The sequence below is a fragment of the Sciurus vulgaris genome, assembly GCF_902686455.1.
Source record: "Sciurus vulgaris genome assembly, chromosome: 3".
Lineage (NCBI taxonomy): Eukaryota > Metazoa > Chordata > Mammalia > Rodentia > Sciuridae > Sciurus > Sciurus vulgaris.
This window is the reverse complement of record NC_136463.1, coordinates 58,204,288-58,231,646: the sequence shown is the minus strand read 5'-3', so window position 1 is coordinate 58,231,646 and position 27,359 is coordinate 58,204,288. Positions and strand designations below refer to the sequence as shown.

Sequence of the window (27,359 nt, the reverse complement as noted above, 5' to 3'; positions counted from 1 at the left end):
GGCCTGAAAGGGCCAGATACTCTACTGGTTGGCACAACACACAGAACATGTGATTAGTAAACAGAGCTCTGCAGTTCTTTTTTGCTGGAGTTCTAAGTCTCCTGCTGTTAGCAAGGGAATATGAGTCCTGCTGCCAAGAGCCAGTCCTTTGGCTGAGCCATTCATTCAAAAAACATTAAATGAACACCTACCACTACCTGGTAGTGTCTGCCTATGCAAGAAATCCTTGGCAGCCTGGAACAGTAGCACATACCTCTAATCCCAATGACTCAGGAGCCTAAGGCAGGAGGATCACAAGTTCAATGCGAGCCTCAGCAATTTAAGAGACCCTGTCTCAAAATTAAAAAAATAAAAAGAACTAGGGGTGTGGTTCAGTGATAAGCACCCCTGGGTTCGATGTCTGGTATTTAATAATAATAATAATAATATTATTATTATTATTATTATTATTTTAGGAAGGAGAAATAAACCCCGGGGAAGTTCCGCACGCAGCGGTTGCCTGGTGGTCTACATTCCAGCTTCCAGTGCGCCAAACCCCCTTTTCCCGCCGGGGCGGGGTGGCGGGGGTAGGTTTCCCAGCTACCCACTTGCGCCTCCTCCCCCGCTTGTCGCCTGTCTGGTTGCCAGGGAGACAAAACCAGGCTTTGCAGAAACTTGGGAGCCTCAGGCCCAGGGGCTGGAACTGGGAGAGCCAACCTCCGCAACAGGCTGGGGGCGGAAGAAGGAGTCAGGGGAAGAGGCGCCTCTTCTGAGAGGCCCTGCATACCCTGCAGAGGCCCCCAGCCCCACTGGCTCCGCCCCTTGTGCCCCCGCTCGGGGTAGTAGGAATACTGCTGCAGTCCCAGCCACCGCCCACTGCATTCGACCGGGTTCCGACTTGACTATCCGGTTGGGATTTGATTGCCTGGATCCAGCAGACCCCCCACCCCGGCGCCTAGTGCCAATGGCTGACGGTCTCTTTCAGCGCAAACCCTGGGGCACCGAACAGATGCGCACCGACTCCGACCCTGAGTCCGAAGGCCTGTTTGATAAGCCTCCCCCAGAAGAACCTCCAGCTGTCCGTGCGCCCAAGTCGGCATCTGCCTGGGGCAAGAAGTCTGGTCGGCGGGCGGGCGGGAAGGCGCAGGGGACCCGCGCCGGGCAGCCCCCAAAGGCCGCAGCTCGCCCCCAGCCCAAGGAGGAGGCGCCGCCACTGGATGAAGGCTGCTATCTCGATCATTTTCCGCACCTCTCCATCTTTATTTACGCGGCTATCGCTTTCTCCATCACCTCCTGCATCTTTACCTATATCCATTTACAGCTTGCCTAAGTGGCCAGGGTGGGACGGGGTGGGCACAGAGCCGAAGGGTGGGGGGCGGGGAGAAGGGCTCAGTAATTCGTCTTCTGGCTTTCGATGCTTGTTTCTTTTCTTCTCTGTTGTCTCTCTCTTTGTCTAACTGTCCATCAGTAGAAAGGTCCAAAGTAGCCATTGGCAATGAAATAGAGGTGCTATTTGCACCCGCAGACAGGGGGTAGGGGCACAGCCCGCCCCTAATGTTTAGAACGCTGGGGTGCAGTTGAACCCCATTTACAATAATTAGGCTAAAGTTGCTGTAACGTACCACTTCGTGATGTGGGGGCATGCGCAGCGAGCCCAGTATTTTGTTTGGTGAGCGCAGAGCGAGCCCAACCTTCTGTTCTTCAAGAAATGAACCAGACCGGAGTCTCGTGGGAAGGATTGGCGCCCTGGCCCGGACTGGGCCGGAGCCCTGTGATCCTGCCTTGCCCCCAGAACGAGCCAGCTGTGCCTTGGAGCTGGCGCAGTCAGTACTCAGAGCACGGCGAGTTGGCGGACCTGGCTGAGCAGCAGGGCACAGCTAGAACCCTGGACAAGGTGAGGGGCATTTGTCCAGGTATGGTGTCACACCCCCGGGGGTTCCGACTGACTCGGACTGTGCGCTTTTCCTGCGTTAGGCTTTGTTGTCGCTACCAGACGGAGTCAAGACCTGTAGCCGGAGAGCTGTCCTACCAGAAAGCCACGCTTAGGACGTATCCGGAACTGCGTGGGACTGCGGCTGCACACTTCCCAGGACGCAGGCCGATTTCGCGCGCTCCACTGTATGAGACTCTGGAGGCCCTAGCTGGAGTTCACCAGAGATCTGTACTCGGGGACTCTGGGGTGGCTTCACTCTATTCAGTAGCCGTTCCAGAACTGTGGGACCCAAAATGAAGGGGTTGAGAGATGTCCATAAGAAGAAATCCTGCGGAGGCTTTGTCATCTCAGACCCAAAAGCCTAATACAGAACTCACTTTGGCAGGTTATTCATCCACTTGCTTTGTTTGTTTGCTCATGAATGTCAAATGTCCAAACGCAGCACTCTAACACTATATATATCTTATAGAATTATCTGTAATTGTGGCACCTCTGATGGAATAAATGCTTTTCAGTCTTGTCTTTATTTAGTTCTCCATTAATTTCCAACTGCCAGACTTCCTAGTTTTCTCCAATATGCCAGGATCCAATCCTGCTATCTCCTAACAGCAGGTCTACTACTCCTCAGGATTTGGTCCCCACTTGCTTCCATATCAAGACACTTCTGGTCCTTTAGTCCCCCAACTAAGTTCTGGAATTTGTCCCAGTTCATCCAGTATTAGGACCTTGTCATTGCCCAATTATGATTTCCCCTAATCCCATACCACTGCATACCTTAGTATCTTACCCCTTTACATCTTATTTCAGTGCCACAAGTGACATCCTCTGTTCCCCAACATCAGCCTGTACTTTATTGCCACAGTTTACAATAATTTCCTCCCAAAATCAGTGACACCACTCCCTCAAGTCACATCTTTCGGGTACTACAATATGTATGTTTCCAGTTTTTAATCTTGGATATTGGATCTTCTATTATCCCTTAGTATTGATCCACTAAATCCCAAGATATGGCTTAATGCTTTTCAAACATTTGATTCTATTGTTTCTCATTCTCATTCCCTATTATCTTTCATTTTACTATCCTTCAGTGACTTCAGGATATGATCCCCCAATATCCTTTGGTCACCTAATCACCTGATAGCAGACTCCTTTCCCATCCCAAAACCAAAGTTCTCTGTTCCTCAACCTTTGTTATTGTACCACAATATCATGACCCCTTCTGTGCCAAATCTGGGCCTCCATTTTCTACCCCAAATTCAAATATGTTTGCTTTGCTGATACTGATTAGATGGTATTGCCTCTACAATCTTAAAATGTCTTCAATATTCTCCTAAATATCCAGTCCCTATTGAATCTCATTTCAGAATGCACTGCATTCTTCCCCACTCAGTTGGCCTAATACTTGCACTCTGATCTTCCTCTTATTTGCTGTCCTCAAATTAAGCTTATCCCCAGCCCCAAGATTCAATCATTCTGTTCTCATAGCCCCATATTCTCTTCTAGTAGTCCACTACTTTTCTCCATGGCTGTTTACTCTCTTCAAAATTTCTGGTTCCATTGAACCCCTACATTTGGCACATATGTGTGTATATACATATATTTTTCACATATATAGATACATATTTGGGGGGATACTGGGGATTGAACCCAAGGCCACTTTACCACTGAGGTACATCCCTAGCCCTTTTTTGACATTTGAGACAGGATCTCATTAAATTACCTGCTGAGGCTGGCCTTGAAATTGCAATCCTCCTGCCTCAGCCTTACAAGTTACTGAGATTACACGTGTGTGTCACTATGCCCAGCTGTATTTTCATACGAATATTAAATTTCCACTACTTCCATGCCATCCACATTTGCCTTTAGCATATCTAACCTGGCCAATTTTCCTCTTACATAGTTTAAGTATCCCAGGATATTTGTTCACATATCCCACCCCACACCATTGCCCACCTATTTCATGGTGACTGCTTCCCCATATTGAATTTTCTCAACCATCCCTCAATTTCTGGGCTTCCAGTAAGAGGTTCCTTTACTCAAAATATCAAGCTTTTCTCTATTAATAGTCTTTTTGGAATTTGACCATAAAAATGATTCTACCCATTTTTTGGGTCCTTGTGCTATGTTGCTCAAGAAATCAAATTCTAGGGGGTCCAGGGGTGTAACTCGGTAGTATGGTAAAAGCCTACCACGTGCAAGGTTTAGATTTAATCCCAGCACCAGGGGCGGCGGGGGGGGGGGGGGGGGGGGGGGGATTCTAGGTAACATACCTTTTGGTCAAAAGGAAGATAAGGCACCTTAAGAGGCAATCCCATGAAAATGGTGTGTAATAGGAAAGAAATCCTTTCCCTGAAGAAAACTCAAGTGCCATGGATGTTAGGCAGGTAAAAATAACAGATCACAAATGCAGAACTTATTGTTTGGAGGAAGTGGTCTATTGTGTATTTTCAAGAGAGCAGATATATATTTCAAGAGAGCACATATAGTGAATTGAGCAGTGGTTTCCAAATAGTATGGGATATTAAATTTAAATTGAGGCAGATAGTTGGAATATATTTGGGACACTATACATAACAAGGCTAATAAGGTCTCAGCTGTTGTTTCCTTAATAAACATTCTATGGCCTTATGAATATCTTAATATTCTGACTTCATTAGGCCTCTAGTTGCTTAAACAAATTTGGTGACTTAAAGCACCAGAAATGTAGTCACAATTGTGGAAGTCAGAAATCTAAAATGTCAGCAGGGCCACATCTCTTCTGCAGGTTCTAAGGAAGAATCTGTTCTTTGCCTCTTCCAGTTTGCGGTGGCTAGTGGCATTCCTGACTTGTAGCTGCATTACTCCAAAGTGCATTTGTGTCTTCTACTCTTTTGTGTTAAAGTCCCTCTCTGCCTATCTTATTTCTCACTGGATTCAAGGCCCATATTTCAAGATAATCTCATCATCTCCAATCCTTAAGTCAATTGTATCTGCAAAGACCCTTTTTCTAAATAAGGTGACATTCCAAGGTTCCAGAAATTAGAACATATATTTTAAGGGATTACCAGTCAACCTACTATACTAAGTGATTTTGAATAAGCTGCAGATGTGAAACATAAGTTTTTGTTTGAGTAAAAAGAGAAAAAAAAAAATAGACCATGATATTATGGAAAATAGAAAATCAAAACCCAAAGCTTTTAGAACATATATATTTAATGTACAGGATTAGAAATAAGACTTCTAGATAATAAGCACAAATTTTCCAAATCTATGAATATTTAGTTGCAAATATTAATACTCTAACTCCTATAAAGGAAAAACTCCAAATTCTGTTAAGACATGAAGAGCAAATAACACATTAAGATCAATAGTTAACATTTCTCCCTTCCCGTGGGTGAGCTGAGGGTATTAAACATTTGATGCGTAGTTCCCTCAGTGTGAATAAATAAGCTAATTAAATATTAGTTATAAGGCAGATTCCAAAACTAACTTTATTATATAAAAATACTGGTAGAAAACCTTAGTCAATAAATACAAATTTCATTACTGGATATACCCCATGCTTCCTTTTCTATTCCAGTGGGTTCCACTTCTTTTTGGTCCAAAGTTATCTTCTGCAGGACTCCAAGATACTAAATTGCTAACATTGCTGAGCCTCGTGTATAAAAAAGGTTTATTTTAGAAATGAAAACAAATTTCTTCTTTAGTAAAGATCAAAGATGTCTTTTTTTTTTTTTTTTTCTTTTTTGCTGCTTGCTTCTTTCAACCAGTTATAAACCACAAAGGAAAGTTACTAGGCAAGAGAAGCATTCTGTATTAGCTATCCTGTAGTATAATGGCTAGTTAATAAAGAAGCTATCTGTTTAACCCTTTTCTTACCTGGTATTATCCAAAGAATAAGCCAAAAGTTTCAGGATCACAAAGGACTCATAACCAAGGTAAACTCTATAAATATTTTTGGCTGTAGTTTTATTTCTTCAATCATGCCCCCAAATGAGCCATTATTGTATCAAGAATCCGTTCCCACTTATTAGAGGACTCTAATGAACAGATACTTCAGAGACTAGTTCAGGGTAGTACAGCTACTTGAGAAGAGTGGACCAAAAAAGATGGGGAACACAAGAAAGGTTGAATAAAGAAAAACCTACTTTTTTTTACAGGATTTTTGTTTTTACTACCGAGAAATTAAGATATTTTTAGTCTTTTGCTTTCCTTTTCTACTTTGTCTCTAATGTTCTGGAGTTTCCGAGAGTTCTGGACCAGGGATACCAAACTCTCCCTAAAATCACTAGTCCCATGATCTCTGCCAGCATTTTCAAGCTCATCAAACAAAGTCAAAGTCTGTTTGAGTTTGGCTTGGACAATTTTTTGCTCTTCTAATTCTGCAAGAAGGGCCTGCTTAGTACACAATTCAGTCTTATACTTTTCCTGTAACTCTTCAATTTCTTTTTGGAGAAGCTGGAATTCTTTTTCACTGTAAGGATGTGTCTCCTGACATTTATCTTCAGGAAGCAAGATGTTTGGGGGAATACGCAAAATCAACTGCAAAAACAGCTGCTCCATTTTGCCAAAAAGGTTATCAAAACGTCCTTTCAGGAAGCAAAGAAACTTCTCTGTGCATTTACGAATCTGAACTGGGCTAATCTCACAGTCTGGGAGTCCCTCCAGCTTCTTCAGAATAACCTGTTCAACAGCCTGCATCACTTCAAATAAGTAGTCTTGAAATGCAATGTAGATCCTAAGCATGCAAGTTTGTGGTGTGAAGCCAAAGAACTGTGCCTCATAGGTCATTGGATCCACTGACATCTTGGTTTACTTTGCTATCTTCAATTATGAAAATCTAAAAAAGAAAATAAAAATTCATTTGGATAAAAAAAATTTTTGAAGAAAATTACATTAAAGATAGTAAATAAACAAGGACCCAAAGGAAAAATATTTTTGTTCCTTAAATACCTGATGTTATTTCTACCCTTGACTGTCCATAAAAGGATACAAACCTTGCCTCTGAGCCTCTTTCCTCAGTCCCCTCTCTTCATTGTTCATTTCCCCCCAGCTCTCATTTGCAGACTTTGGCATACACCTCAATCTTCTGAATTCTGTTATCATCCTGGATAATTTTAAAATTTATATAGATGACCTATGAGATTGCCCTAGAGACATGAATTTCAATATCTACATCTCCATTCTTTCAGCCACCTGGCTCTTGATATTTATAACTTCTCTCGACAGCTCCTATTTTTTGATCACAACCTTCTATGTTATTCTTCCAACTATTATTCACACTCTTTCATTGTACTTTAATCTAATGACCTTCTCTTTCTTGCTCTCAGTTTCTTCCACTTCAGTTCCTTCCCCAGTCCTTTTGGGCCTCATGATCTATAAATACCCTATTGCAAATGTCCTTAATTCCAACCAGGTGTCCTTAATTCCAACCCAGTCATCTGGAAAAAAAAAAAAAAAACCCTATCAGAAGATGAGCAAGTCTCTTGTTGGCTTTACAACACTGACTTGTTTTTTCAGGGTGTCTGTATGGAGGGGATCATTCCTTTCAAATATATATATCTAGGAAAATATCACATATCTCCCTGTCAAAATGTAGGAGCTCAACCAAGGTACCATTGACCTAGTTGTAACCACATGCTTGTCATAGAAATAAGAGAAGTTTTGTTACTCCTTTAGATAAAAGTACATAGGCAATATTAAACTACCATTTCAACTGCCCAGTTAATTTAGTATGGACTTCATGATAATGTGCTGGAAATGGTGCGATCAAATCTTATGGAAGACAGATACCACTAATCTTGAAAATTTATGCATATAATGGTTTACAGTAGTTGTAACTGCGTGACTGTATAAATAAGTTCGAATTTCTTTGTTCAGAGATCATCTACAAAGTATTGTAATCTGGATGTTAATTCAGTAACAAAACTGCTTCTTTTCTTTTTTGTGGAGAGTTCTCTGAATTTTTATTTCCTCAATACTTCCCTATGTCTCCAGGATCAATTCAAACCCTTTCAATGCAGTATACAAGGGCCTTCATCATCTGACCCTTATTAACCACACTCTAAGGGTCCCATATGCGTATAATTTGAATTAAAACTTCTATTTTTTGTCCTATTACTTATTTTTCTACTCTTCACCTCCCATCCTTAGTAGGAATCTAATTATAGTGTTTGTAATGTGTGTCTTTTCAATTCATCTTTACCTGTGGATAGATATTTTTTATATATATATATACACAATATATATTTCTTTAAATGTTTTGTACAGGTATATTTACATTTTGTTTTTGATCACTTCGTATTATTATTTAAGTTTACTTCATTGGTTCTGACTAAAGTATTACATCAACTCTATCACATGCATACACCACATTTAATAAGATATGACAAACATCTCATTTGTTCCTAGCATCTTGCTCCCAGAAATGTAATGAACATCTTCCTATGATGTCTCCCTAGGGACTTGCCACGTTTTTCATAGGCAAGTCATTGCTGGGCCACAGAGTTTACTCACACATAACATCACCAAATATTGCCAAAATGTTTCCATAACATCTGGGCTGATTTACACTCACACTTGTACAAGATGAGAATTTCTTCCTCATATCTTTTCCAACACTTAATACTATTCACCGTTCTCCCTTCTACCGATTTAGTAGATGAAAAACTGTTTCACACTGTTGTTTTTAGAAACCAAACCACCTACCCTCACACACTAACTGAACACTGAGAAGTGAAACTTTCTATACCCTGCCACCTCATGTTCACATTAGCATAACTTTACTATTCTACAAGACCAGAATATTTCCATTGTTCAAGTGACTTGGTTGTTCCTTACAAACTCTGAAAAAGATGGGTCAACTCTTAGTGGAAAGTACCAACAACTTGCACACTATCATTATCTAAAATTTTGCCTCAAAGTTTCCACTAATCTTGGGTTGTTATATTGGGATATGTAGCACATTGTAATCAAGCCCCATACACTGGGAAATGTACTTCAAACCAAACTTGAGATTCTCACAAAATTCCAATCTTGCCGTTCTCCCCTAAGAGACACTATCAATGCTCTACTGCGGTGGTGCTCTCACAGTAATAAACCAGTACTGTTTTAATCAACAGGCTGTGAAGTTTTCTCTTTTTGTGAATTACCCATTCATATCCCTTTTTGTTGTAGTATTTGTTTTGCAAGGGGATCTAGACAAGTTGCCTAGGCTAACCTCCAACTCTAGGACTAAAGTGATCCTCCTGCCTCAGTCTCCCTAGCAGCTGGGACTACAAATCAGTGCCACTGCACCTGGTCTTTTTGTTGTTGTTGAACCACTTTCTCCAACCTTTTGTTTTGTTTTTCTTCTCTGTTCCACTGACTGACAGTTGCCACTGTTATACAGTATCAGGGCAAGGATGCAATCAAGGGTTTTCTCTCAGCACCAGCTACCAAATCCTGACCCCACTGCCTAGGGGAGGACCTGTGAAAGTGCTAGCCATACTTTTTTTTTTTTTTTTTTTTTTTCCATCCTTACATACGACACCAGACTTAATGCTCCTTTCCTAGTTTCGAAAAAAAAAATTTTTTTTTTTCTTTTGGTACCGGGGATTGAAGCCAGCTGTGCTTAACCACTGAACCAAATTCCCAGGCCTTTTTGAGACAGGTGTCGCTAAGTTGCTGAGGCTGGCCTTGAACTTGGGATCCTCCTACTTCATTGTTCAGGAGGTCTTTAGCGTTTTCTAACTTTATTCGTAGCCCACAGAATAAAGTATGATGTTCTTAACCTCTCCTGCTATGATTAGGCTAGTCTTTGCTCCAACCAAAATGAGCTATTTTCTTTCCCTCAAGTAGGCATGCCTTGAGTAAATATCCTTTAAAGGCTAGTTCAAGCACACTTCCCTGATGACCCACCACACCTTCCTCTGAATTCCCACCAGTTGCTCTCTTTGGCATTGACTGATCTAGTTCTACGGTCTCGTCTTCTCTGCTAGACTTTGAGTTCCTGAGAGGAAGATGAGACTCAGTGCCGGAGGTGCCCAGGACATCTCCGCGGGTTTAGTTGCTTTAAGGGCCCGCGAACACCCTGGACAAGACCCAGAAGCCACAGAGCTGGGGCAGCTTCCGGGCAGCTCCCAGCTCCCATCCGGCCCTGCGACCCCGCTGCATGCCGGGACCTTGAGGTCGGCGCCCGCGGAGGGGCGGCGAGGTTCACCTAAGAGGCCGCTTCAGTCCCCCCAAGAGAATGCCTAATCCAGTTCCCGCCTCTTCCCGTTTCTCCTCAGCGAAAACGCAGCCCCGCAGCATTTACCGCAGTTACCACAGAGGTGATGAAGTCGACCACGCACAGTCTTCCCGCTACCTCCTTTAAGCCACCGCGAACTGCCAAATATGGGCGGCACTGCTAGGTCCTCAAAATTCCGACTGATACGTGCCTCCACGAACGAAAGCAAAGGCGGGATGCTATCGCCCTCCCGATTGGCTGACTGTCGAGTCAGAGTGGGCACTTCGATTGGTGACGGAAAGGGGCCAGAAGGGAAAGCTAGCTGTGGCCGGCGGGGATTGGCGGAAGGAATCGGTCTTTTCTCTCTTCTTTCCTACGTTGGTGGGAGGAGAAGCTGGGCTGGGGCGCCACGGAGACGCAACTCGTGATTGGTGGGCCAGCGATTCTTAACGCTCTAGTGATTGGTGGCTGGTCGATTGTGCGGCGCTGATTGGACAGTAGCGGGTAAGCTAAAGGCAGGGGCTCTCTGAGTCCGCCCTGCCGCTTGGGCATACTGGCGGAAGGGGAAGTTGGGGGGTGGGGTGGGCAGGCGGCGGTGGGAAAGATGGCGTACCAGAGCCTCCGGCTGGAGTACCTGCAAATCCCACCGGTTAGCCGCGCCTACACCACCGCCTGCGTCCTCACCACCGCCGCTGTGGTGAGCAGCTGCAGCGCCTCCTTCTCATTTTCCGGGCTGAATATGACTGGTTCTTCAGGAAACTGGGGTTGGGCCTCGAGGAAGCCCAGAGGGTCTGGTCCCAGGGGTGGGTAGAGGCATACAGGGCACACTCCAGGGTTTGGGGTGATCCCAGGAGTGCTAATTCAATGACCTGAGAAGGGAGTGCTGCTCCATGTGGGATCAGTTCAGTCTCTGAGAGATGAAACCGGACCTATAGGTAGTGAGGTCTGCGGGAGCCGCCCACCCAAAATGTGTCCAAGAGCTATAGTGATTTCTAGGTGATAACGTAGTGATTTGTGGGAAGAAGGTCCGTTATATGAAGAGACATAGGTGTTGAGGATAGAAGGCTGTAGAGAGGGAAACATCCTAAGGGTCTGTAGCCGTAGGGGGCTGGCTGGTAGCACCCAGTCCTAATGATGGTAGGGTCTCCAGTTTCAGTTATTTGAAGTAAGTTGTATTTACCACCCAGCTGTTTTCGGTAGTGCCCACGTGATGGGCAGATTAATAATAGCTGCTCTTAGACTTTATCTAAAATACCATCACCTGCCTGCCTCCCATGCCTTCATGTGGACTCTCAAGTATTGTAACATAATTTTTAAAAATGTTGTGTTATTGAGGATTCAAAGAATTGTGCCAGTTCTGAACAGTTCTTTACCAACTACTTTCTCTGACCTAAGAAAGGCTTAAAGTAATTCATCCTAAGTGAATTGAGAATTGGAACTTGCTAGACCTATTAATCCTTTGTTGTAAGTGATGAAATTTTGGTTTTTTGATTGATTTGTTATAAGAAACTCTTTTTCTATTTCAGCAGCTGGAATTGATCACACCTTTTCAGCTGTACTTCAATCCTGAATTAATTTTTAAACATTTTCAAGTAAGTGGCCCATCAAAACCTTAGTTAATGTTTTTGTTTATCCTGTTTTGTGCTGTTAAGTAGCAAATTCTGCCATATGGCATCTTAAAAAAAGGATCCACTGGGGACCTCTAATTATAAGTCATATTGTTGAGGTGTAAACCAGTGATTCTGCAGGCTGATTGGGCTTCAGAGTCACTTAGGAAACTTAGGAAATTCAAAAGCTTTTCTTCATATACTAAATGAGAATGACCAAGGTTAGGAATTAACATTTTGTATGTTATTTTTAAGGTTCCTTGCATGGTTTTCATGTGTTCAATTCCTCTGTTGGGTATCACTGGCTTATGGTTTATTGTAGTTTTAAGAGGAGACTGACCAGCAAGGTGCCCAGGAAGTTTCATAAGATGGCCGTATTTTGTCTATTCACCACCTGGTCACACCACTTCATTGTTATCATCATGGTTCAGTTCATAAGTTCAGTTCTTTTTTTTTTTTTTTTTTTCTATTTAAGTCTGTAGATATACCCGATAGAGTGTATTTTGACAAACGTGGAGTATAACATTCTAATTAGGATCCCATTCTTGTGGTTGTACATGATGTGGAGTTTCACTGGTCATGTATTCCTATATGAACAGGAAAGTTATGACCGATTCATTCTAAGTCACTTCATCTTGCCTTGTGCAGTGGCTCATGCCTGTGATCCCGAAGCCTCCAGAGGATCACAAGTTTGAGGCCAGCCAGATTAGGTAGAACTTGCCTCAAAAGTAAGAAAGGAAAAAGGGTTGGGAATATAGTTTAATGGTAGAGCACCCCTGAGTTTGAGCCCCAATACCAAAATAACTAAATATATCTTCCAGGGATCAGGCCATAGTAACAACTCTAAAAACCAATATCTAAAATGATATTCTGGTTTATTAGATTGCAAGGAGATGGTCTTTCTCCAGCAATCAGAATACTAAGAGATGCCTTTTTCTGCTCCAGTATGATTATACAGATTATCATTGGAGAGGAGGAAAAACCCAAAAGCCAGTAATTCTGCCCCAAACATAGTATTCTTTCTGTCTCAAATGTTTCATTTACACTGGGCATGGTGGCACATGCCAGTATTCCCAGTGACTTCAGATTCTGAGGCAGGAGGATTGCAAGTTTAAAAAAAAGTTAGCCAAGATGACAATATTACATAGGTGAAAGCACTCTTCTGTTATGCAAATTAACCTGTTTTTTTGTTTTGTTTTGTTTTTCCTAGTGGTACTGGGGTTTGGTGAGCAGGAGACAAGCTCCACCAGTAAACTACATCCCCTGCCCCTTTATATTTATTTATTTTTGAGAAAAAGGAAAAGGAAAGTTTATTACTTTGCTAGCAAAGGAGAAACACAGGGAACTCCTGTCCCAAAGGCTGCAATTCTGCCTTTCAGCAGGAACGGGGGGGCTTTTAAAAAGATGATTCAAAGGCTACATTCCACATGTTCTCTTTTGGAGTTATAATTCCCTTGTTAATTTGGGAGATAGCCATTTCTGAGATCTTCTGGTACCATCCCCAAAGTACTTCGTTTCTATGGTGGATGTGTACTTAGGGACAAATAAATCTACCTAGGATGGGGAAGAAAGATAGTCCAGTTTCCCTTCAGATTAGGAAGAGGGAGAGAGGAAGAGAAAGAAACATGTCCATTTAAAAAATAAGTTGTAGGGGCTGGGGATGTGGTTCAGTGGTAGATCACTCATCTGGCATGTGTGAGGCCCTGCATTCCATTGTCAGTGCCGCGGATAGATAGATAGATAGATAGATAGATAGATAGATAGATAGATAGATAGATAAATAAAAATTTTTTAAAGAAAGTTGCAGGCTGGAGTTGTGGCTCAGTGGTAGAGTACTTGCCTAGCATACATGAGGTACTGGGTTCACATATAAATAAATAAAATGTCCATTGACAACTATAAAAATACTTTTAACATTTTTTTTAAAAATAGAAATAAAAAATAAGTTGCAGTGGACCCTACCCTTTTTAAACTTTAGTTTTATTTTGAGATAGGGTCTCTATAAGTTGCTTGGGATTCCCCCAAACTTGGAATCCTATCTCAGCCTCCCAAGTTGCTGGGATTACAGGCATGTGCCACTGTGCCTGGCTTAACCTAGTCTTAACTTCAAGCTTTTTCCATAATTTACCTCATCATATATGTGGCTTGTTTTAAGGACAATCACAATTTCAAATTTTTTTGCTTTCTTAGCTTTATAAATTTTACCATCCATACAGCATCGTTCAGACTTTAAAATATAAGCAGCACAAACATTGTCAGATTGTGTCCCAAATTTTGGGTGCATAATAAAATATCATCCTTAATGACTTTTCAACCATTGTAATCATGGGACCTCTTTTTTGTCATAGTGTGGAGATGTTTCCTGCTAATAAATTTTACCTAATCTTCCGGTTTTTTTTTTTTTTTCTTCTTCTACAGATATGGAGGTTAATCACCAATTTCTTATTTTTTGGTCCAGTTGGATTCAATTTTTTATTTAACATGATTTTTCTGTATCCTTTATTAAGTGAAGTCAGCATCAAAACTTTAGGTTTACTTAGGAAATACAGTAAATTAAGACTTAATTCTGATACTCTCTTAGCTATGAATTGAGTCAATTGTATCTAGAGTAGAAGTCAGCAACATTTTGAAGGAGTTGTAGCTCATCTTTTACATCAGGTTCTAATCATGAGAGATCATTGCTTAAGTTGTTTACAAATCTAATCAAGGGTGAGATATGATTTAATTGAGGCATACTTGTAAAATGACATCAGTGGGTACAAGTAATACATAATCTGAATATAGTCAATTTAAGTAGCTAGAGTTTGCCATGGGTTCATGAGAAATGGAGAACTTGAGATCTTGGGTCTTTATTGCTGGTTCTCCTGGCCAAAAGTATAGGTACCATAATGTCTGCTGAGCTTGCCATGTTCCAGTTTGTTAAAAGACAGGGAAAGCCATGCTCTGGTCAAATGGTAATTGGGATCTCTAAGCAGGCATTCCACCTCCTACCTCCATTTCTGGATTAAGAGGGTAGTTACAACTCAGTTCATCAGCAGTGGACAAGAGGGCCTTATAGGGGTGACAAGATTCTTGTCCTAGGATGAATTCCTGTGTCTTCTATGTAGTACTTTATTCTGGTAAGTTTTTGATAGTCTTTTCATCATAATGCATCTTTATTGACTAAGGTAAACAGAAATGCTTTACCTGCCTGGCCTGGAAAAGCAGTTTATCACAGAAGTTTTCTTTATGGAGATTTCTTCATGGAAAAGTAAGAATGGTGCAGATCAAGGTTAGGTTGAGCGTGGGAAAGATAATACTGTAAGTTTCAAAAGGTACAAAGGTGACTGGAAGCATGTTTCTATAGCATCTGGATTAGTTCCCCAGCCAGGGACATTCTTAGTAAAATATGGTATTAGTCTTGACCTTGTTTAAAATGCCTGATTAAAAAAAATTGTAACTACGTTACCATTCAAACATTCTTATAAAAATGAAACCTGAGTGCTTACAGATAATGTGGAGTCCAGGTGTACTTAAGTGATTCATTAAACTTTACTTTCTTCCTATTAGTATGATTGACATTTTCTTAACTTGAAACTTAAGATATCGTTACTGTCGAATGCTAGAAGAAGGCTCTTTCCGAGGTCGGACAGCAGACTTTGTATTTATGTTCCTTTTTGGTGGATTCTTAATGACTGTATCCTTCAAAAACAATAGAACAAATACAGGAAAATATTAAAGAATAGCCTGTCTCTTCCTAAAACGTGTCATCTGTTTCCCATGATTCATTAAATATTCTGAACAGATTAAAGTAGACTTCCAGATTTTAGCTTTAGGGTGACCATTTATTTTACAGCACACTCTCTGAAACAGCTTTCCAAGCATAGAGGTTGGACATGATGCTTTTCTACTGTGAGCAAGGCAGAGGAACTTTTAACCCAGGTGGGTTATTATGAAACATCTCAAGTTATACAATTGACAAGTGTATTTTATTTTTAAGCTAAGTTGGTGAGACATGCATTTAGTCACTGTCAAAAATGATGCATTTGGGAAAAAAAAGAATTTTGTTCTGTATAACAGACTTGGATGTAGTACTGTCTGAAGAGATGGTTTTGTTCCTGCTGATATTCATCGGTAAAGGTGCTTATGGTGAGTGAGCTTTATTGTAACCATTAACTGAGGAATTAATAATTTCTGAAGAGGCAAGAACTTTACAGAAGTAGAATATTAATTTGAAGTAGCTATAATCCAGAAGATTTCACCTAAGTCAGTTTTGTTCTGATTGCTCTGGGTAATTATTTTCAGACTTTTTTCCTTCTTTTCTAAAGATGTAATTTCTCAACTTCATTCATTCAAGCTTTCTTTATAACACAATCTTTAATTCTAGTCATCCTTGTTATGCTTTTAATGTTGATATTTTCCTTAATGCCATCTGGTAGCTTTTTGGTTTGTTTGTGAGCTTAGTTTTCTTGGGACAGGCCTTTACAATAATGCTCGTCTATGTATGGAGCCGAAGGAACCCATATGTCCGCATGAACTTCTTTGGCCTTCTCAACTTCCAGGCCCCTTTTCTGCCCTGGGTGCTCATGGGGTTTTCCCTGTTGTTGGGGAACTCAATCATTGTGGACCTCTTGGGTAAGAGTCTTAGCACTACTTTTTCTATCATTTTAACCTGTAAGTTTATTTTGTCACTGTTTTTAATATTTATTCTGTCTGGCTTTCATTTATAGCTATTACAGAATTATTTGATAGGTACATCTCAAAGAGTATAATATTAGTTCATTAAGTTTTACTTGTTATTCCAAAAATAAGCAATTTATGTTGGTAATTCTACCTGCAGTTGAAATTTTAATACTCTTCCTCATCTTTTATTTCTGGTTGACTCTAGGTATTGCAGTTGGACACATATATTTTTTCTTGGAAGATGTATTTCCCAATCAGCCCGGAGGAATAAGAATTCTGAAAACACCATCTATTTTGTGAGTATTTAACCCTGTATTTTGTGCCCTTGCAGACAAACCAGCACAGGACCCATGTTCTGGATTTGATTTGGGCTCCTAGAGCTCCTAGTACACGTAGTTCAGGTCAGTAAATATTTGCAGATTGAGGAATCTAGCTACAGTTTAGGAGCAGTTGGATTGGGTGGGCACCGGCAGTGCTGGGGGTTGTGACAAGAGCAAGATTAACAGGCTCAGGATGTCATGGGATGACATGGTAATTATTGTTTCAGGTGACCCCTAAAACTTCCTCTCCCAGGGAGGAGTCTGCTGGTTTTATGAGGCTGCAGTTCAGTTTAGAGAGGTGAGGTAGCAAAATGGGCAACAGTGTTTCTAATGATAGAATTTCTGACCTGCACAGCAGGTGGGAGAGATAAGCCCTGTGTTAGAAATAGCTTTGGACCAGAAACCAGTTGTAGTTGTTCTACTGAGCAGTGATGATTTTAAGCAAATAAGACCTCTTCAACTCCAGAATTTTGTCTCTTTGGGAAATACTACATTAAAAAGGGCTCAGTTGAGGGAAAATTTTTGAGTTTTTGTTATAAAATGTTTGCTGTAGGCAGTTAAGTAAAAAGAAAATAAAATCATCCATAATCTCACCTTGGACATAACATTGGCTAACACTGTTAACTTTTTTATAATTCTTTAGTTTTTTACTGTCTGTATATTCCCCCCCGCCCCCTCCTTTGTGTGGTACTGGAGATTAAACCTAGGGCCTTATACAAGTGCTGTCCACTGAGCTACATTTCCAAGTTTTTTTTTTTTTTTTTTGAGTCAGGATCTTGCTAAATTGCCCAGGCTGACCTTGAGCTTGTGATCCTCTTGCCTCAGGCTCCTAAGTGACTGAAATTACAAGTGTGTGCCACTGTTTCTGGCTTGTTTGTATACTTTTTAAAAATGCTATTTTATAGCTTTTTAACTTAATATATCATGATCACTTGTCCATCATAATTGTCCTAAAAATTGTAAGTTACATGATATTCCATGATATGGATTTAGCATAAATATTAATCTTTTATTGATGTACATTGATGTTAGCTTTTGCTTTTCCCTTCTCTAATTGGGATGGTAATAAATCTCTGAATATAGCCATGATTGTTTTCAAAGGAAAAGTCCATAGAGGTGGAATTGCTGCATTTTTTAAATTGCCAAACTTTTCCAGGGTGGGTGTTCAAGTTTACATTTCTACCAGTAATGTATGTTATTTATTTCCCTACAGAACTCATCAAACACCCTTATTTACCCTTTTCTACTTAATAGTTATAAGATGATGTGTCATTTTAATTTAAAAAGTTTTAAAATTCATTTCAGAATTATAGAAGATAACAAATACAGTACAAAAGACATTTTCCTTTAGTATTTTAAAGTAATTTGTCAATTTAATGCCCTGTCATCCCCTTTCGTGTATATTTTCTGTACATCATAAGAATTAGGAAATAAACATTAAATCTCAGACCCAGTTCCAGTTTGGGTATTTCTCCTAATATTCTAAGGAACATTATATAATATAAACATATAATTTTGATATAAATAGCAAAGAATCCAGCTTAGATTTAGATGTGTATTTAATTGTCATGTTTCTTTAGTGTTCTTACATTTGGAACAGCTCCTCAGTCTCTCTTTGGCTTTCATGACATGGATTTGTTTGAATATTTTGGCCCATTGTATAGAATGTCTCTCAGTTTGGGTTCGTTTGATGTTCCTCATATTTTTTGATTCAAGTTTTTCACCTCTGGCAGGAATATCAGAAAAATGACACTGTTCTGATTGCAGCCTGTTAGCACAGGATTTTGACTTGTATTTGTCAAGGTGGTGATAATCACTATGGTTGCTTTAGTTGTTTGTTGGTCTTTTCCACTGTAAAGTTACTATTTTCCTTTCGTAGTCTCATTTTTTTGTTTTTGTTTTGTTTTGTTTTGTTTTGGGGGGTACCAGGGATTGAACTTGGGAGCACATGACCACTGAGCCACATCCCCAGACCTTTTTTGTATTACTTAGTGCCTCACTTTTGCTGAGCCTGGCTTTGAACTCTTGATCCTCCTGCCTCAGCGTCCCAAACCACTGGGATTACAGGCATGCTCCACCATGCTTAGCTATAGTTAAGGGTTTTGTGGGAAAGTACTTACTTTGAGACTCTAAATATCCCTTTCCTTATTAAATATCAGTTCATTTATTCATACCTGCATGGATTATAACCTCTTATTATCTGTGTTTATTTTCATGGTCATGTTGTCTCAGATTTGGCCAATGGGACCTCCTTCAGATTGTCTTTAAGTCTTTTCAGCCTATCCCCCATCTTCTTTATCACCATTTTAAGTAACTCACTACTTTTTGGCCCAGTAAGATAGACCAGGCTCTCCTTGACCCAGTTCCAGAATCACCTGTTTCTTTAGGAGCTGGTTTCTTTTTAGTGAAGAGTGGTGTTTAGAAATCAAGATCAGGAGCTGAAGAATTAGCTCCTTTTAGAGAGTGCTCGCCTAGCATGTGCAAGGACCACGGTTTGAATCCCCAGCCCCTCCCCAGGGGGGCGGGGGGAAGCAATAGAAACCAAGATCTGTATCATAGATGTGCTTATTGCTATTAAAGTGTTGCTATTCCTAGATTCTCTCAGTGAACAGGACAATGGAATTATATGTATGTGTAGAAGTGTATATACATCTCTATTTTTGGATCTATGTACTTATACTGATAGTCCTTGTTCTAGTATGGCCTCTTACTTTTCATGCTAGTTTTTATCCTTTCTATAATTTTCCTTCAATATTTTATTATAAAAATTTCCACTTAGAGAAAATTTTTAAAAATTGCACAATATCATTTACCCACTACATAGATTCTATAATTACTCTTTGACTATTCTTTTTGTATATCTGTCTATCCAGCTTTCTAGTACAGTATGCTTATTTCCCTGAATATTTTAGGATGCTTATCATTAACTGGAGTTCAATATTCATATACAACCCTTAACAGTGAGGGGTTTGTATGTTTTGTTTTTGGGTGGGTTTGTTTGTTTGGTACCGGGAATTGAACCCAGGGGACACTTTACCACTGAGCTATATCCCCAGCCATTTTTATTTTGAGACAGAGTCTTGCTAAGTTGCTCAGGGCCTCACTAATTTGCTGAGGGTGGCCTCAAACTTGTAATCCTCCTGCCTCAGCCTTCCAAGTCACTGGACTTATAGGTAGGGACCACTGTGCCTTACCAGCAAGTTTTCTTTTTTAAACAATGAGTTTTCATAAATGCACACACCTGTGTAACCCAAACTATCAAGACAAAATTACCACCAGACAGAAAGTTCCTTATGTTCCCTCAATCACTGCCTCTATCCCACTATCAATATTCTGATTTTGTTCCTTCATAGATTAGTTTTGCATGTTCTACAAGTTTGTGAGAAGTATTAGGCAGTGTGCATGTAAACTTGTGTCTTTTACTCAGTATGTGTTTGAAATTCATCTATATTGTATATATAATTTGATCCTTTTTATTGCTGAGTAGTGTTCCTTTGTATGAATATACTACCCCTTTTCCATATATTTTCACTGACAGCAAGAAATCTGATTTCCTGTTATCATTAATATATTTATTTTATTACCCCTGTATGTTACCAATCTTTGTCTCTGCTCTCCTCCAAGAAGATGCCTGTTCATCTCATTGGTCCATAGATTCTCCAGACCAGCCTGTATCCTTCCTTCCTTCCTTCCTTCCTTCCTTCCTTCCTTCCTTCCTTCCTTCCTTCCTTCCTTCCTTCCTTCCTTCCTTCCTTCCTTCCTCCCTTCCTCCCTTCCTTCCTCCCTTCCTCCCTCCCTCCCTCCTTTCTTCCTTTCTTCCTTCCTTCCTTCCTTCCTTGGATTGAACCCAGGGGCACTTAACCACTGACCACTGAGCCCCATCCCCAGTCCAGGGTCTAAGTTTCCAAGGCTGACTTTGAACTTGGAACTGTCCTGCTTCAGCTTCCCAAAACACTGGGCCTAGGCATATAGGAAGTGTGCCACCACTCCTAACTCCAGGCTGTATTCTTATGTGTATTCCCTCTTCATCCTATCAGGCCACCTTCATGTGGGCATAACACAGTTGGGCTCTTGACCCCTTATATTAACATACATTCTCCACCACCATCCTGGTCTGGACAACGGATTCCACTGCCTTACATGGCCACCTATTTTGTTCTGTCCCACCTAATGTTTGGGCAGTAGAAGGGATCTTAGTTATTAATATGCTTTCTTTTGATTATTGTGAGAGCAGACATTTTCATGTTCTATAACAGTTTGGATTTTTTAAAATTTTAATTCCCTGTTCAGCCCTTTTCCCATTTTCCTATTGTGTGCTCATTTTTGTTGTTAATTTTTAAGAATCAAAGCTCCTTTTGAAATGTAAATACTTGTTTCTGACTCCAATATAAGGTTAAAGTTTTTGAATACATTTATAATTTTGCTAACTGATAGCAAGTAGAATTAGAAATGAGTGCTAATAGAGGATACTGCTTTAATGGTCCATACTTTAAAGAAATTTAGAATCATTATATAATAGTATTTAAAAAGTCTTCTGAAAGCCAGGCATGGTGGTGCACACCTGTAATCCCAGCTCTTTGGAGTCTAAGATAGAAGGATCTCAAGTTCAAGGTCAGCCTGGGTAACTTGGCAAGACCTTGTCTGAAAAGAATATAAAGGGCTGAGGATGTAGCTTTGATAAAGGTACTGGGTTCTATCCCCAGTACCACCAAAAAAAAAAAAAAAAAAAAAAAGAAAAAGAAACTTGGACATTTATTATCTGTACCTAAGTTCTGCAGTGATTTTTCTTGGGATACCTTGTTAATTAATTAATTTTTAAAATTTAATTTGTAATATCTAACAAAATTTACCATTTTAATCATTTTTAAATGTACAGTTTAGTGGTGTTAAATATATTCACATCATAGTGCTGCCATCACCATTCATAGAATTCTTTTCATCTTGTAGAACTGAAACTCAGTGCCCATTAGAAACTCCCTGTTCTCCCTTCCCCCTAGCCCCTGACAGTCACCATTCTATTTTTCTTTCTCATAATCTGACTACTTTAGGAACCTCATAGAAGTATGTAAGTAGAAATATGCAGTATTTTTGAGTGGCTTATTTAACTTAGCATAAAACTCTCAAGGTTTATCCATATTACAGCATATGTCAGAATATCCTTCCTTCTTTATTTTTTTATGTTTTTGTTGTTGTTGCCAGGGATTGAACCCAGGACCTCACACATACTAAGTATGTTCACTGCCACAGCGTGATACCCCCAGCCAATTCTTCCCTTTGTAAGGCTTATATTCTATCATATGTATACACCATATATTGTTTATTCATTTAATTTGTTGATCAGTTGGTCTTTGTTATGATGAGACATTCTTACCAAGTTAAATGAAAGCCAGGTTAAAAAACAGGTGTGATCTACCTTTTGTAAAATTACAGTTATTCTAGAAAAATAAGGTGTCAGTGGAAATCATCTGGGAACTTAGGATATTTTACTCATCTACATTTCCTTTTTTTCTTTATGATTAACAGGTACTGCTTTTGTAATAAAATTAGTAAGGGAAGTAAAAGTTTATGTAAATGCTAAATAATTATGGAGACTTTAAAATGATAACAGTTTGACAGGCAGACCCAGTGCTTGTTCAATAGTGGAAACCCCTCTGGGAATGAACTGTCCTTAACAGTACTTCAGACCTAAGATGACTCTGGGACTGAATTATATCTGGCATGTGTCTTTTAGGAGGACTATTTTTGATACACCAGATGAAGATCCAAATTACAATCCACTACCTGAAGAACGGCCAGGAGGCTTTGCCTGGGGTGAGGGCCAGCGTCTCGGAGGTTAAAGCAGCTGTGCCAATAACGAAACCCAGCTGGGAAGGACTCGGTGAAATACCCATTGGGATTCTTTTATCCTTTGTTGCAAAAGTGTGGACACTTTTGACAGCTTGACAGATTTTAACTCCAGAAGCACTTTATGAAATGGTACACTGACTAATCCAGAAGACATTTCCAGCAGTTTGCCAGTGGTTCCTCACTACACTGGTACGGAAAGTGTAATCTCTTGGAGCCAAAAAATTGGAGAAACAGATATCCTGCTGCCTCTAACAAGTACATAAGTACTTGAATTCTATGGCATAAGGCAGGGCTTTTTCTTCCTCTTCTTTGATAGATGAGGCTATGGTGTAAATGGAAGTTTCAGAGAGGACAAAATAAAACTGAGTTCCATCTCTCTTTCACTGTATTAAAGCTTTTGTGTGTGATCTTTTAAATTATGATAGTGTATGGTAGTTCTCCTAAGTAGGTTTGGACTCTGAGCAGTTTACATGCCTGCTCTTCCTGTTTCTTCACAGCTTTCAACTGGATTTAATTTCAAGATTGGAAATGTGCCTATTGTGCTATAGCTGTGTACATCTTACTAATTCAGAGTGCTAGCTTCAGTAGAAAGATTTATTTCTGTCATTCAGGTAGCTTTTTTTCCATCTGGGAATTGCAAAACTTCAAGTCATCAGAACACAAGAAAGAGAAGGGAGGGTGGTTCATGTAGCAGAAATTCAGCTGTAGAAAAGTTAGCTGTAAGTAAAAGGCTCATGTGGTATTTTATTTCTTCTGCTTGCTTTTCTCATTAAGAAATATCCAGGGAAAGACTGGTAGTGGCCACATTTTTTGAAAACTATGGGAAGATGAATGAGTAGCAGCTAGGCATACTTTCCTCTTGGGTCATTGACTGGTTAACATTTGTCATTTACTTCATGAAAAGTTGGACCTTTTCAGAGCCACATAAATGGTTTACCTTCCCAATTAGGCAGAAGCAGGCCTTTATACCGTGCCTGTAGTTCAATAATTACTTGCCCCAAATAATAAGTTCTCCCTGAATCCCAGCAGGTTTGTGTTGGTACTGCTTAATCGGAACTCAGGAAAGTAAAGAGTACACCCCCAGGAAAGAGATGATCTCAGTTTTTATAAACAACATGTAGGCACAAGATCCTGTCCCTAAACTGGATTGTCTTCAGTCTTTCTATCTTGGTTAAGGATAGCTTTTCAGAGATTTCCTCAGACTGACCAAGGCTTAGATCAAACATAAAAACATCTTAAGTGGGAATTTTCAGATTGTTTTTAAAGTGAAAAGCATTTTAATGTCTTTCTAATTGGAATATGCATAAGTATGGAATTTCGTACACATATTTTACATGTTGCTAGTAAGTAACTTTGGATATGATTGTTGCAGTTTTATGGAACTTGGGACTGCTTTTTCTTCAAAGCGGTTTAAAAAGTGTTTTTAAAGTTTAAATGCCATTCTTTGTATAATCCTTATGGGATTCTTAAATTTGATCATAATTTTGTCTTTGTTCAAGAAAGTTTTACCAGTGACTTTTAGTAGTTTTTTTATTTTTTAATTGTTTGTTTTGGGGCTGGAAATGGATTTCTCTAGTTTTATTTGTTCTTGAGTTAATTTTGGGTTATCCAATTAATGGAATTTTTGTGATAAAATTTTAATCCTAAAATCTATTCACTGGTTGTGCATTTAATTAGGGAATATCTGTACACATTAATGACTGGGTAAAACAGGAAACCCATTTTGAATGTATAGCCTAAAGGCAGTCATTTATAGGACTTTTGTTTCTCTGATATTGTAGGATATAAATTCCTAGTGGCAGGATGCCCTGCTGTGCTACTGCACTGTCCTTGGCAGTGGTGATTTTAATCACTGACCTCTTATCAGTTGGGCCAGTCCCACTACCACCATCCCCAGCCCTGTGTTGCTTGACAGGATCCCTAGGCTTACCTGAAGCTAAGGAAAAGTCCTTACTTCTTCTCCAGCTTACCTCTTGATCTTGAGTCTTCCAGAACATTTCCTTTTCATAATGCAAGTCAACTGAAAAGTGAGATTTAATATATGGAATTTTGTGACCTATTAACCTTACATTCATATAATTTGAAAGATTCCTGAATTCCACTAGTAATACTGAAAAGCACACACCTGACTAAAGTATAGGTTGTTTTGTTATGGAAATACAATATATGTTCATTTAAAAATAAATGGACGTGCAAATTGCATCTCCCTAGGAGATAACATTTTATATACATTTTGGTGTGTTTTTTCACTATGGATTTCTATTTGTTTCTCTCTTTCACTTGTTCTTTTTTTCTGTGTCACTATTGTATGTCCTGATATATTTCATACTTCTTCTGTATTCTCTCAAAGCAAAGCACCCATATCCTGGATCTTGGTAATGAAAGTCTTACATAGTCTCTCCAGGCTTCTGAAAATTAGGAAATACTGGAGCTATGCTGTGTTGAGTAACTGGCTTTCTAGCATTGTCATCTCTCCTGCCAGTGTTTTAAGTGGTGGCTGTTTTCCTTTGACAGGTGAGTTTCATCTTTGGTGTTAGCCAATATCCTGTCATCATTTTCAGTGCTTTGCAGGATGATCCTAAAGTACTTACATATTTAATGAGTTTTCATTAAAGCTGTTGAACCTTATATGGCAAGTTACTTACCTGCTCAAAAATCAAGTGACTTCTTATCCCCTCTATTAAATGCATACTTTTTGTCTTCTGAACCTTATTCCCACTTCTACCTAATAGGGACCTCAATTTAAGCCTCTTTAGTCCTTCAAGGCCTGGACTTGTTCCTGACACCTCAAGAAATCTTAATTCTAAGGCCTATTTCATTGTCTCCTTTGAATCTCTATCAAGCTTCAAATCTGTATGACATTCTTACACCAAATTATATATTGTCTTGTACTGTTCCTAGCTGGTACATGTATATTAGTCTTGTCTCCCTCATGAGAATGTAAGCTCCTTAAGGGCAGGGACCATGTCTTAATTTTTGTATCCACCACAGTGCCTAGCACAGTGCTTGGCACGTAGGTGCTGAATAAATACTTTGTTTATTGATCAGCAAACTATTATCTGTTATTTTTAATTACAAAGAGTTTAATGTGTATGCATGCAAGCTTGTGCCTAGTTGCTGAGGCTTATGATTGTCTCTGGAAGTGGGATGGAGCAGAACTGAACATGATCAAGGGCCATGGTTTGGTGGTCAGATGACTTAGCTGTCCATCGCTGTGACCAAAATACCTGACAAGAACAATTCAGATGAGGGAAAGTTTTTTTGGCTTATGGTTTCAGAAATTTCAGTCCATAGTTAGCCAACTCCTTTGCTCTGGGCCTAAGGTAAGGAAGAGCATCATGGCAGAGGGCCTAGTGGAGGAAAGCTGCTCAGAAACTTGGAAGTAGAGGGAGAGGGTGGGAGAAGGCAAAGCATCAGGGACAAAATACAAACCCCAAAGGCACACACCCCAAGTAACCTACTTCCTCTAGCCATATCCCACCAGCCTAATGTTACCACCCAGTTAGTCCATTCAAATTATTAGTTCATCAAATGGATTAATTCATTAACTAGGTTACAGCCTTCATAATCTAATCACTTCACCTCTGAACATTCCTAGATTAATAGGAGCTTTTGGGAGACATCTTATATCCAAACCTGACCACCAGTTGGTATGGTCATGGTCAGACCAGATAAGTTCACTATCCCAGACAAGTTAAGAATGAAATGTGTCTGACACATGACCTTCTGGAGGAAGAGCCAGAATATACTTTGCATAGTATTATTAGTATGTCAGCATCTGTAAAAGAAAACCGCTGGTTCAAGCCCCAGCACCACAAAAAAAAAAAAAAAAACAAAAAAAAAAAAAAAAAAAACAAAACTGCTGAACCACAAGAGACTTTGCAGGGGCAGCAGATTTCAGACTACTAATGGGGGAAATGTGGGCAACATAACTTCATGCTTGTATAGGATTTAATTTTTTAACTGACCTGAGCTTTGAGGCTGCAGAATAGGGTTAGTAGGCCAGAGTTTATGGAAGAGTTATGTTATTAGCTTGTTTGGTATTGGGGATGGAACCCAGGGGTGCATTACACACTGAGCTACATTTCCAGTCCTTTTTTATTTTTTCATTTTAAGACAGGGTCTAACTAAATTGCTGGGCTGGCCTTGAACTTGGAATATTCCTGCCTTCCCCATAGTTTCTGGGATTACAAGCATCTACCACCATGCCCAGCTTAAAGGTGCCATGTTTTGCATTTCAGAATTTTTCAGAGTCAATATTTTAATGAATAGATGTCACATGAAAATCTTTTTTTTTTTTTTTCTGCTTTTCTTGAAAAAATAGGGGGGGAAATGGCCTGCATGACAGCTGTTTCCTAGAAGTGATGAGTGACTGCTTCTAGAGACAGAGCATATGCCCTACCAATAAATTATTTCACTCATTCATATTACCTACATGGATTCTTGTGATCATTTGCAACATATAACATTAGGTTAATTTGGAAAGTACATGGGAAAAAGGACTGGGATCCTTTACTTTCTTTGTTCTGTTTTTTGTATTTTTTGTGATTTTTATTTACAGTCCATGACTTAACATTTATTTTCCCTTGTAGTTTTAGATCACCTTTCTAAATTAATATTTAAGGATAAAAACAAAAAAGAGTCAATTTATTCTGAAACACGTATCTGTTGTTGGTTCAACATGTACATTTTCAGTAACCCCTGATCATTACACTGACAAAAACTAAAGAAAAACGATCTCTTGACCTGGAGGAAAGGGAAAGGAGGATTTTTTTTCACATACTTAATTTCATGGAAATGAACTCCAGATGTCCTTCACCTAA

At 39.7% G+C, this 27,359-nt stretch overlaps 3 protein-coding genes and 1 long non-coding RNA gene across 5 annotated transcripts; 3 read left to right on the top strand and 1 right to left on the bottom strand.

Annotated features, from left to right (window-relative positions):
- Positions 1–647: 647 nt before the first annotated feature.
- LOC306658589 (uncharacterized protein) lies at positions 648–1,343 on the top strand. The gene has a single exon (XM_079135722.1). The coding sequence runs from the start codon at positions 944–946 to the stop codon at positions 1,307–1,309; it is 366 nt and encodes a 121-aa protein (XP_078991848.1). The 5' UTR covers positions 648–943; the 3' UTR covers positions 1,310–1,343.
- Positions 1,344–1,385: 42 nt separating this feature from the next.
- LOC306658590 lies at positions 1,386–2,438 on the top strand. The gene is made up of 2 exons (XR_013763094.1): positions 1,386–1,873; positions 1,954–2,438. It is a non-coding gene; the product is annotated as an uncharacterized lncRNA (long non-coding RNA).
- Positions 2,439–5,086: 2,648 nt separating this feature from the next.
- Positions 5,087–8,118, bottom strand: MIS12 (MIS12 kinetochore complex component). The gene has a single exon (XM_079131230.1). It carries the CDS (start codon positions 6,695–6,697, stop codon positions 6,077–6,079), a length of 621 nt encoding a protein of 206 aa, XP_078987356.1. The 5' UTR covers positions 6,698–8,118; the 3' UTR covers positions 5,087–6,076.
- Positions 8,119–10,664: 2,546 nt separating this feature from the next.
- Positions 10,665–22,929, top strand: DERL2 (derlin 2). 2 transcript variants are annotated; one of them, XM_079130294.1, is made up of 7 exons: positions 10,665–10,797; positions 11,627–11,692; positions 14,126–14,199; positions 15,290–15,383; positions 16,126–16,321; positions 16,575–16,665; positions 22,421–22,929. In XM_079130294.1, the coding sequence occupies exons 1-7, from the start codon at positions 10,705–10,707 to the stop codon at positions 22,524–22,526; spliced, it is 720 nt and encodes a 239-aa protein (XP_078986420.1). In that variant the 5' UTR covers positions 10,665–10,704; the 3' UTR covers positions 22,527–22,929. The 2 variants fall into 2 exon arrangements, with proteins under 2 accessions (XP_078986420.1, XP_078986421.1); XM_079130295.1 differs by lacking the exons at positions 14,126–14,199; positions 15,290–15,383; positions 16,126–16,321.
- The last annotated feature ends 4,430 nt before the right edge of the window (positions 22,930–27,359 follow it).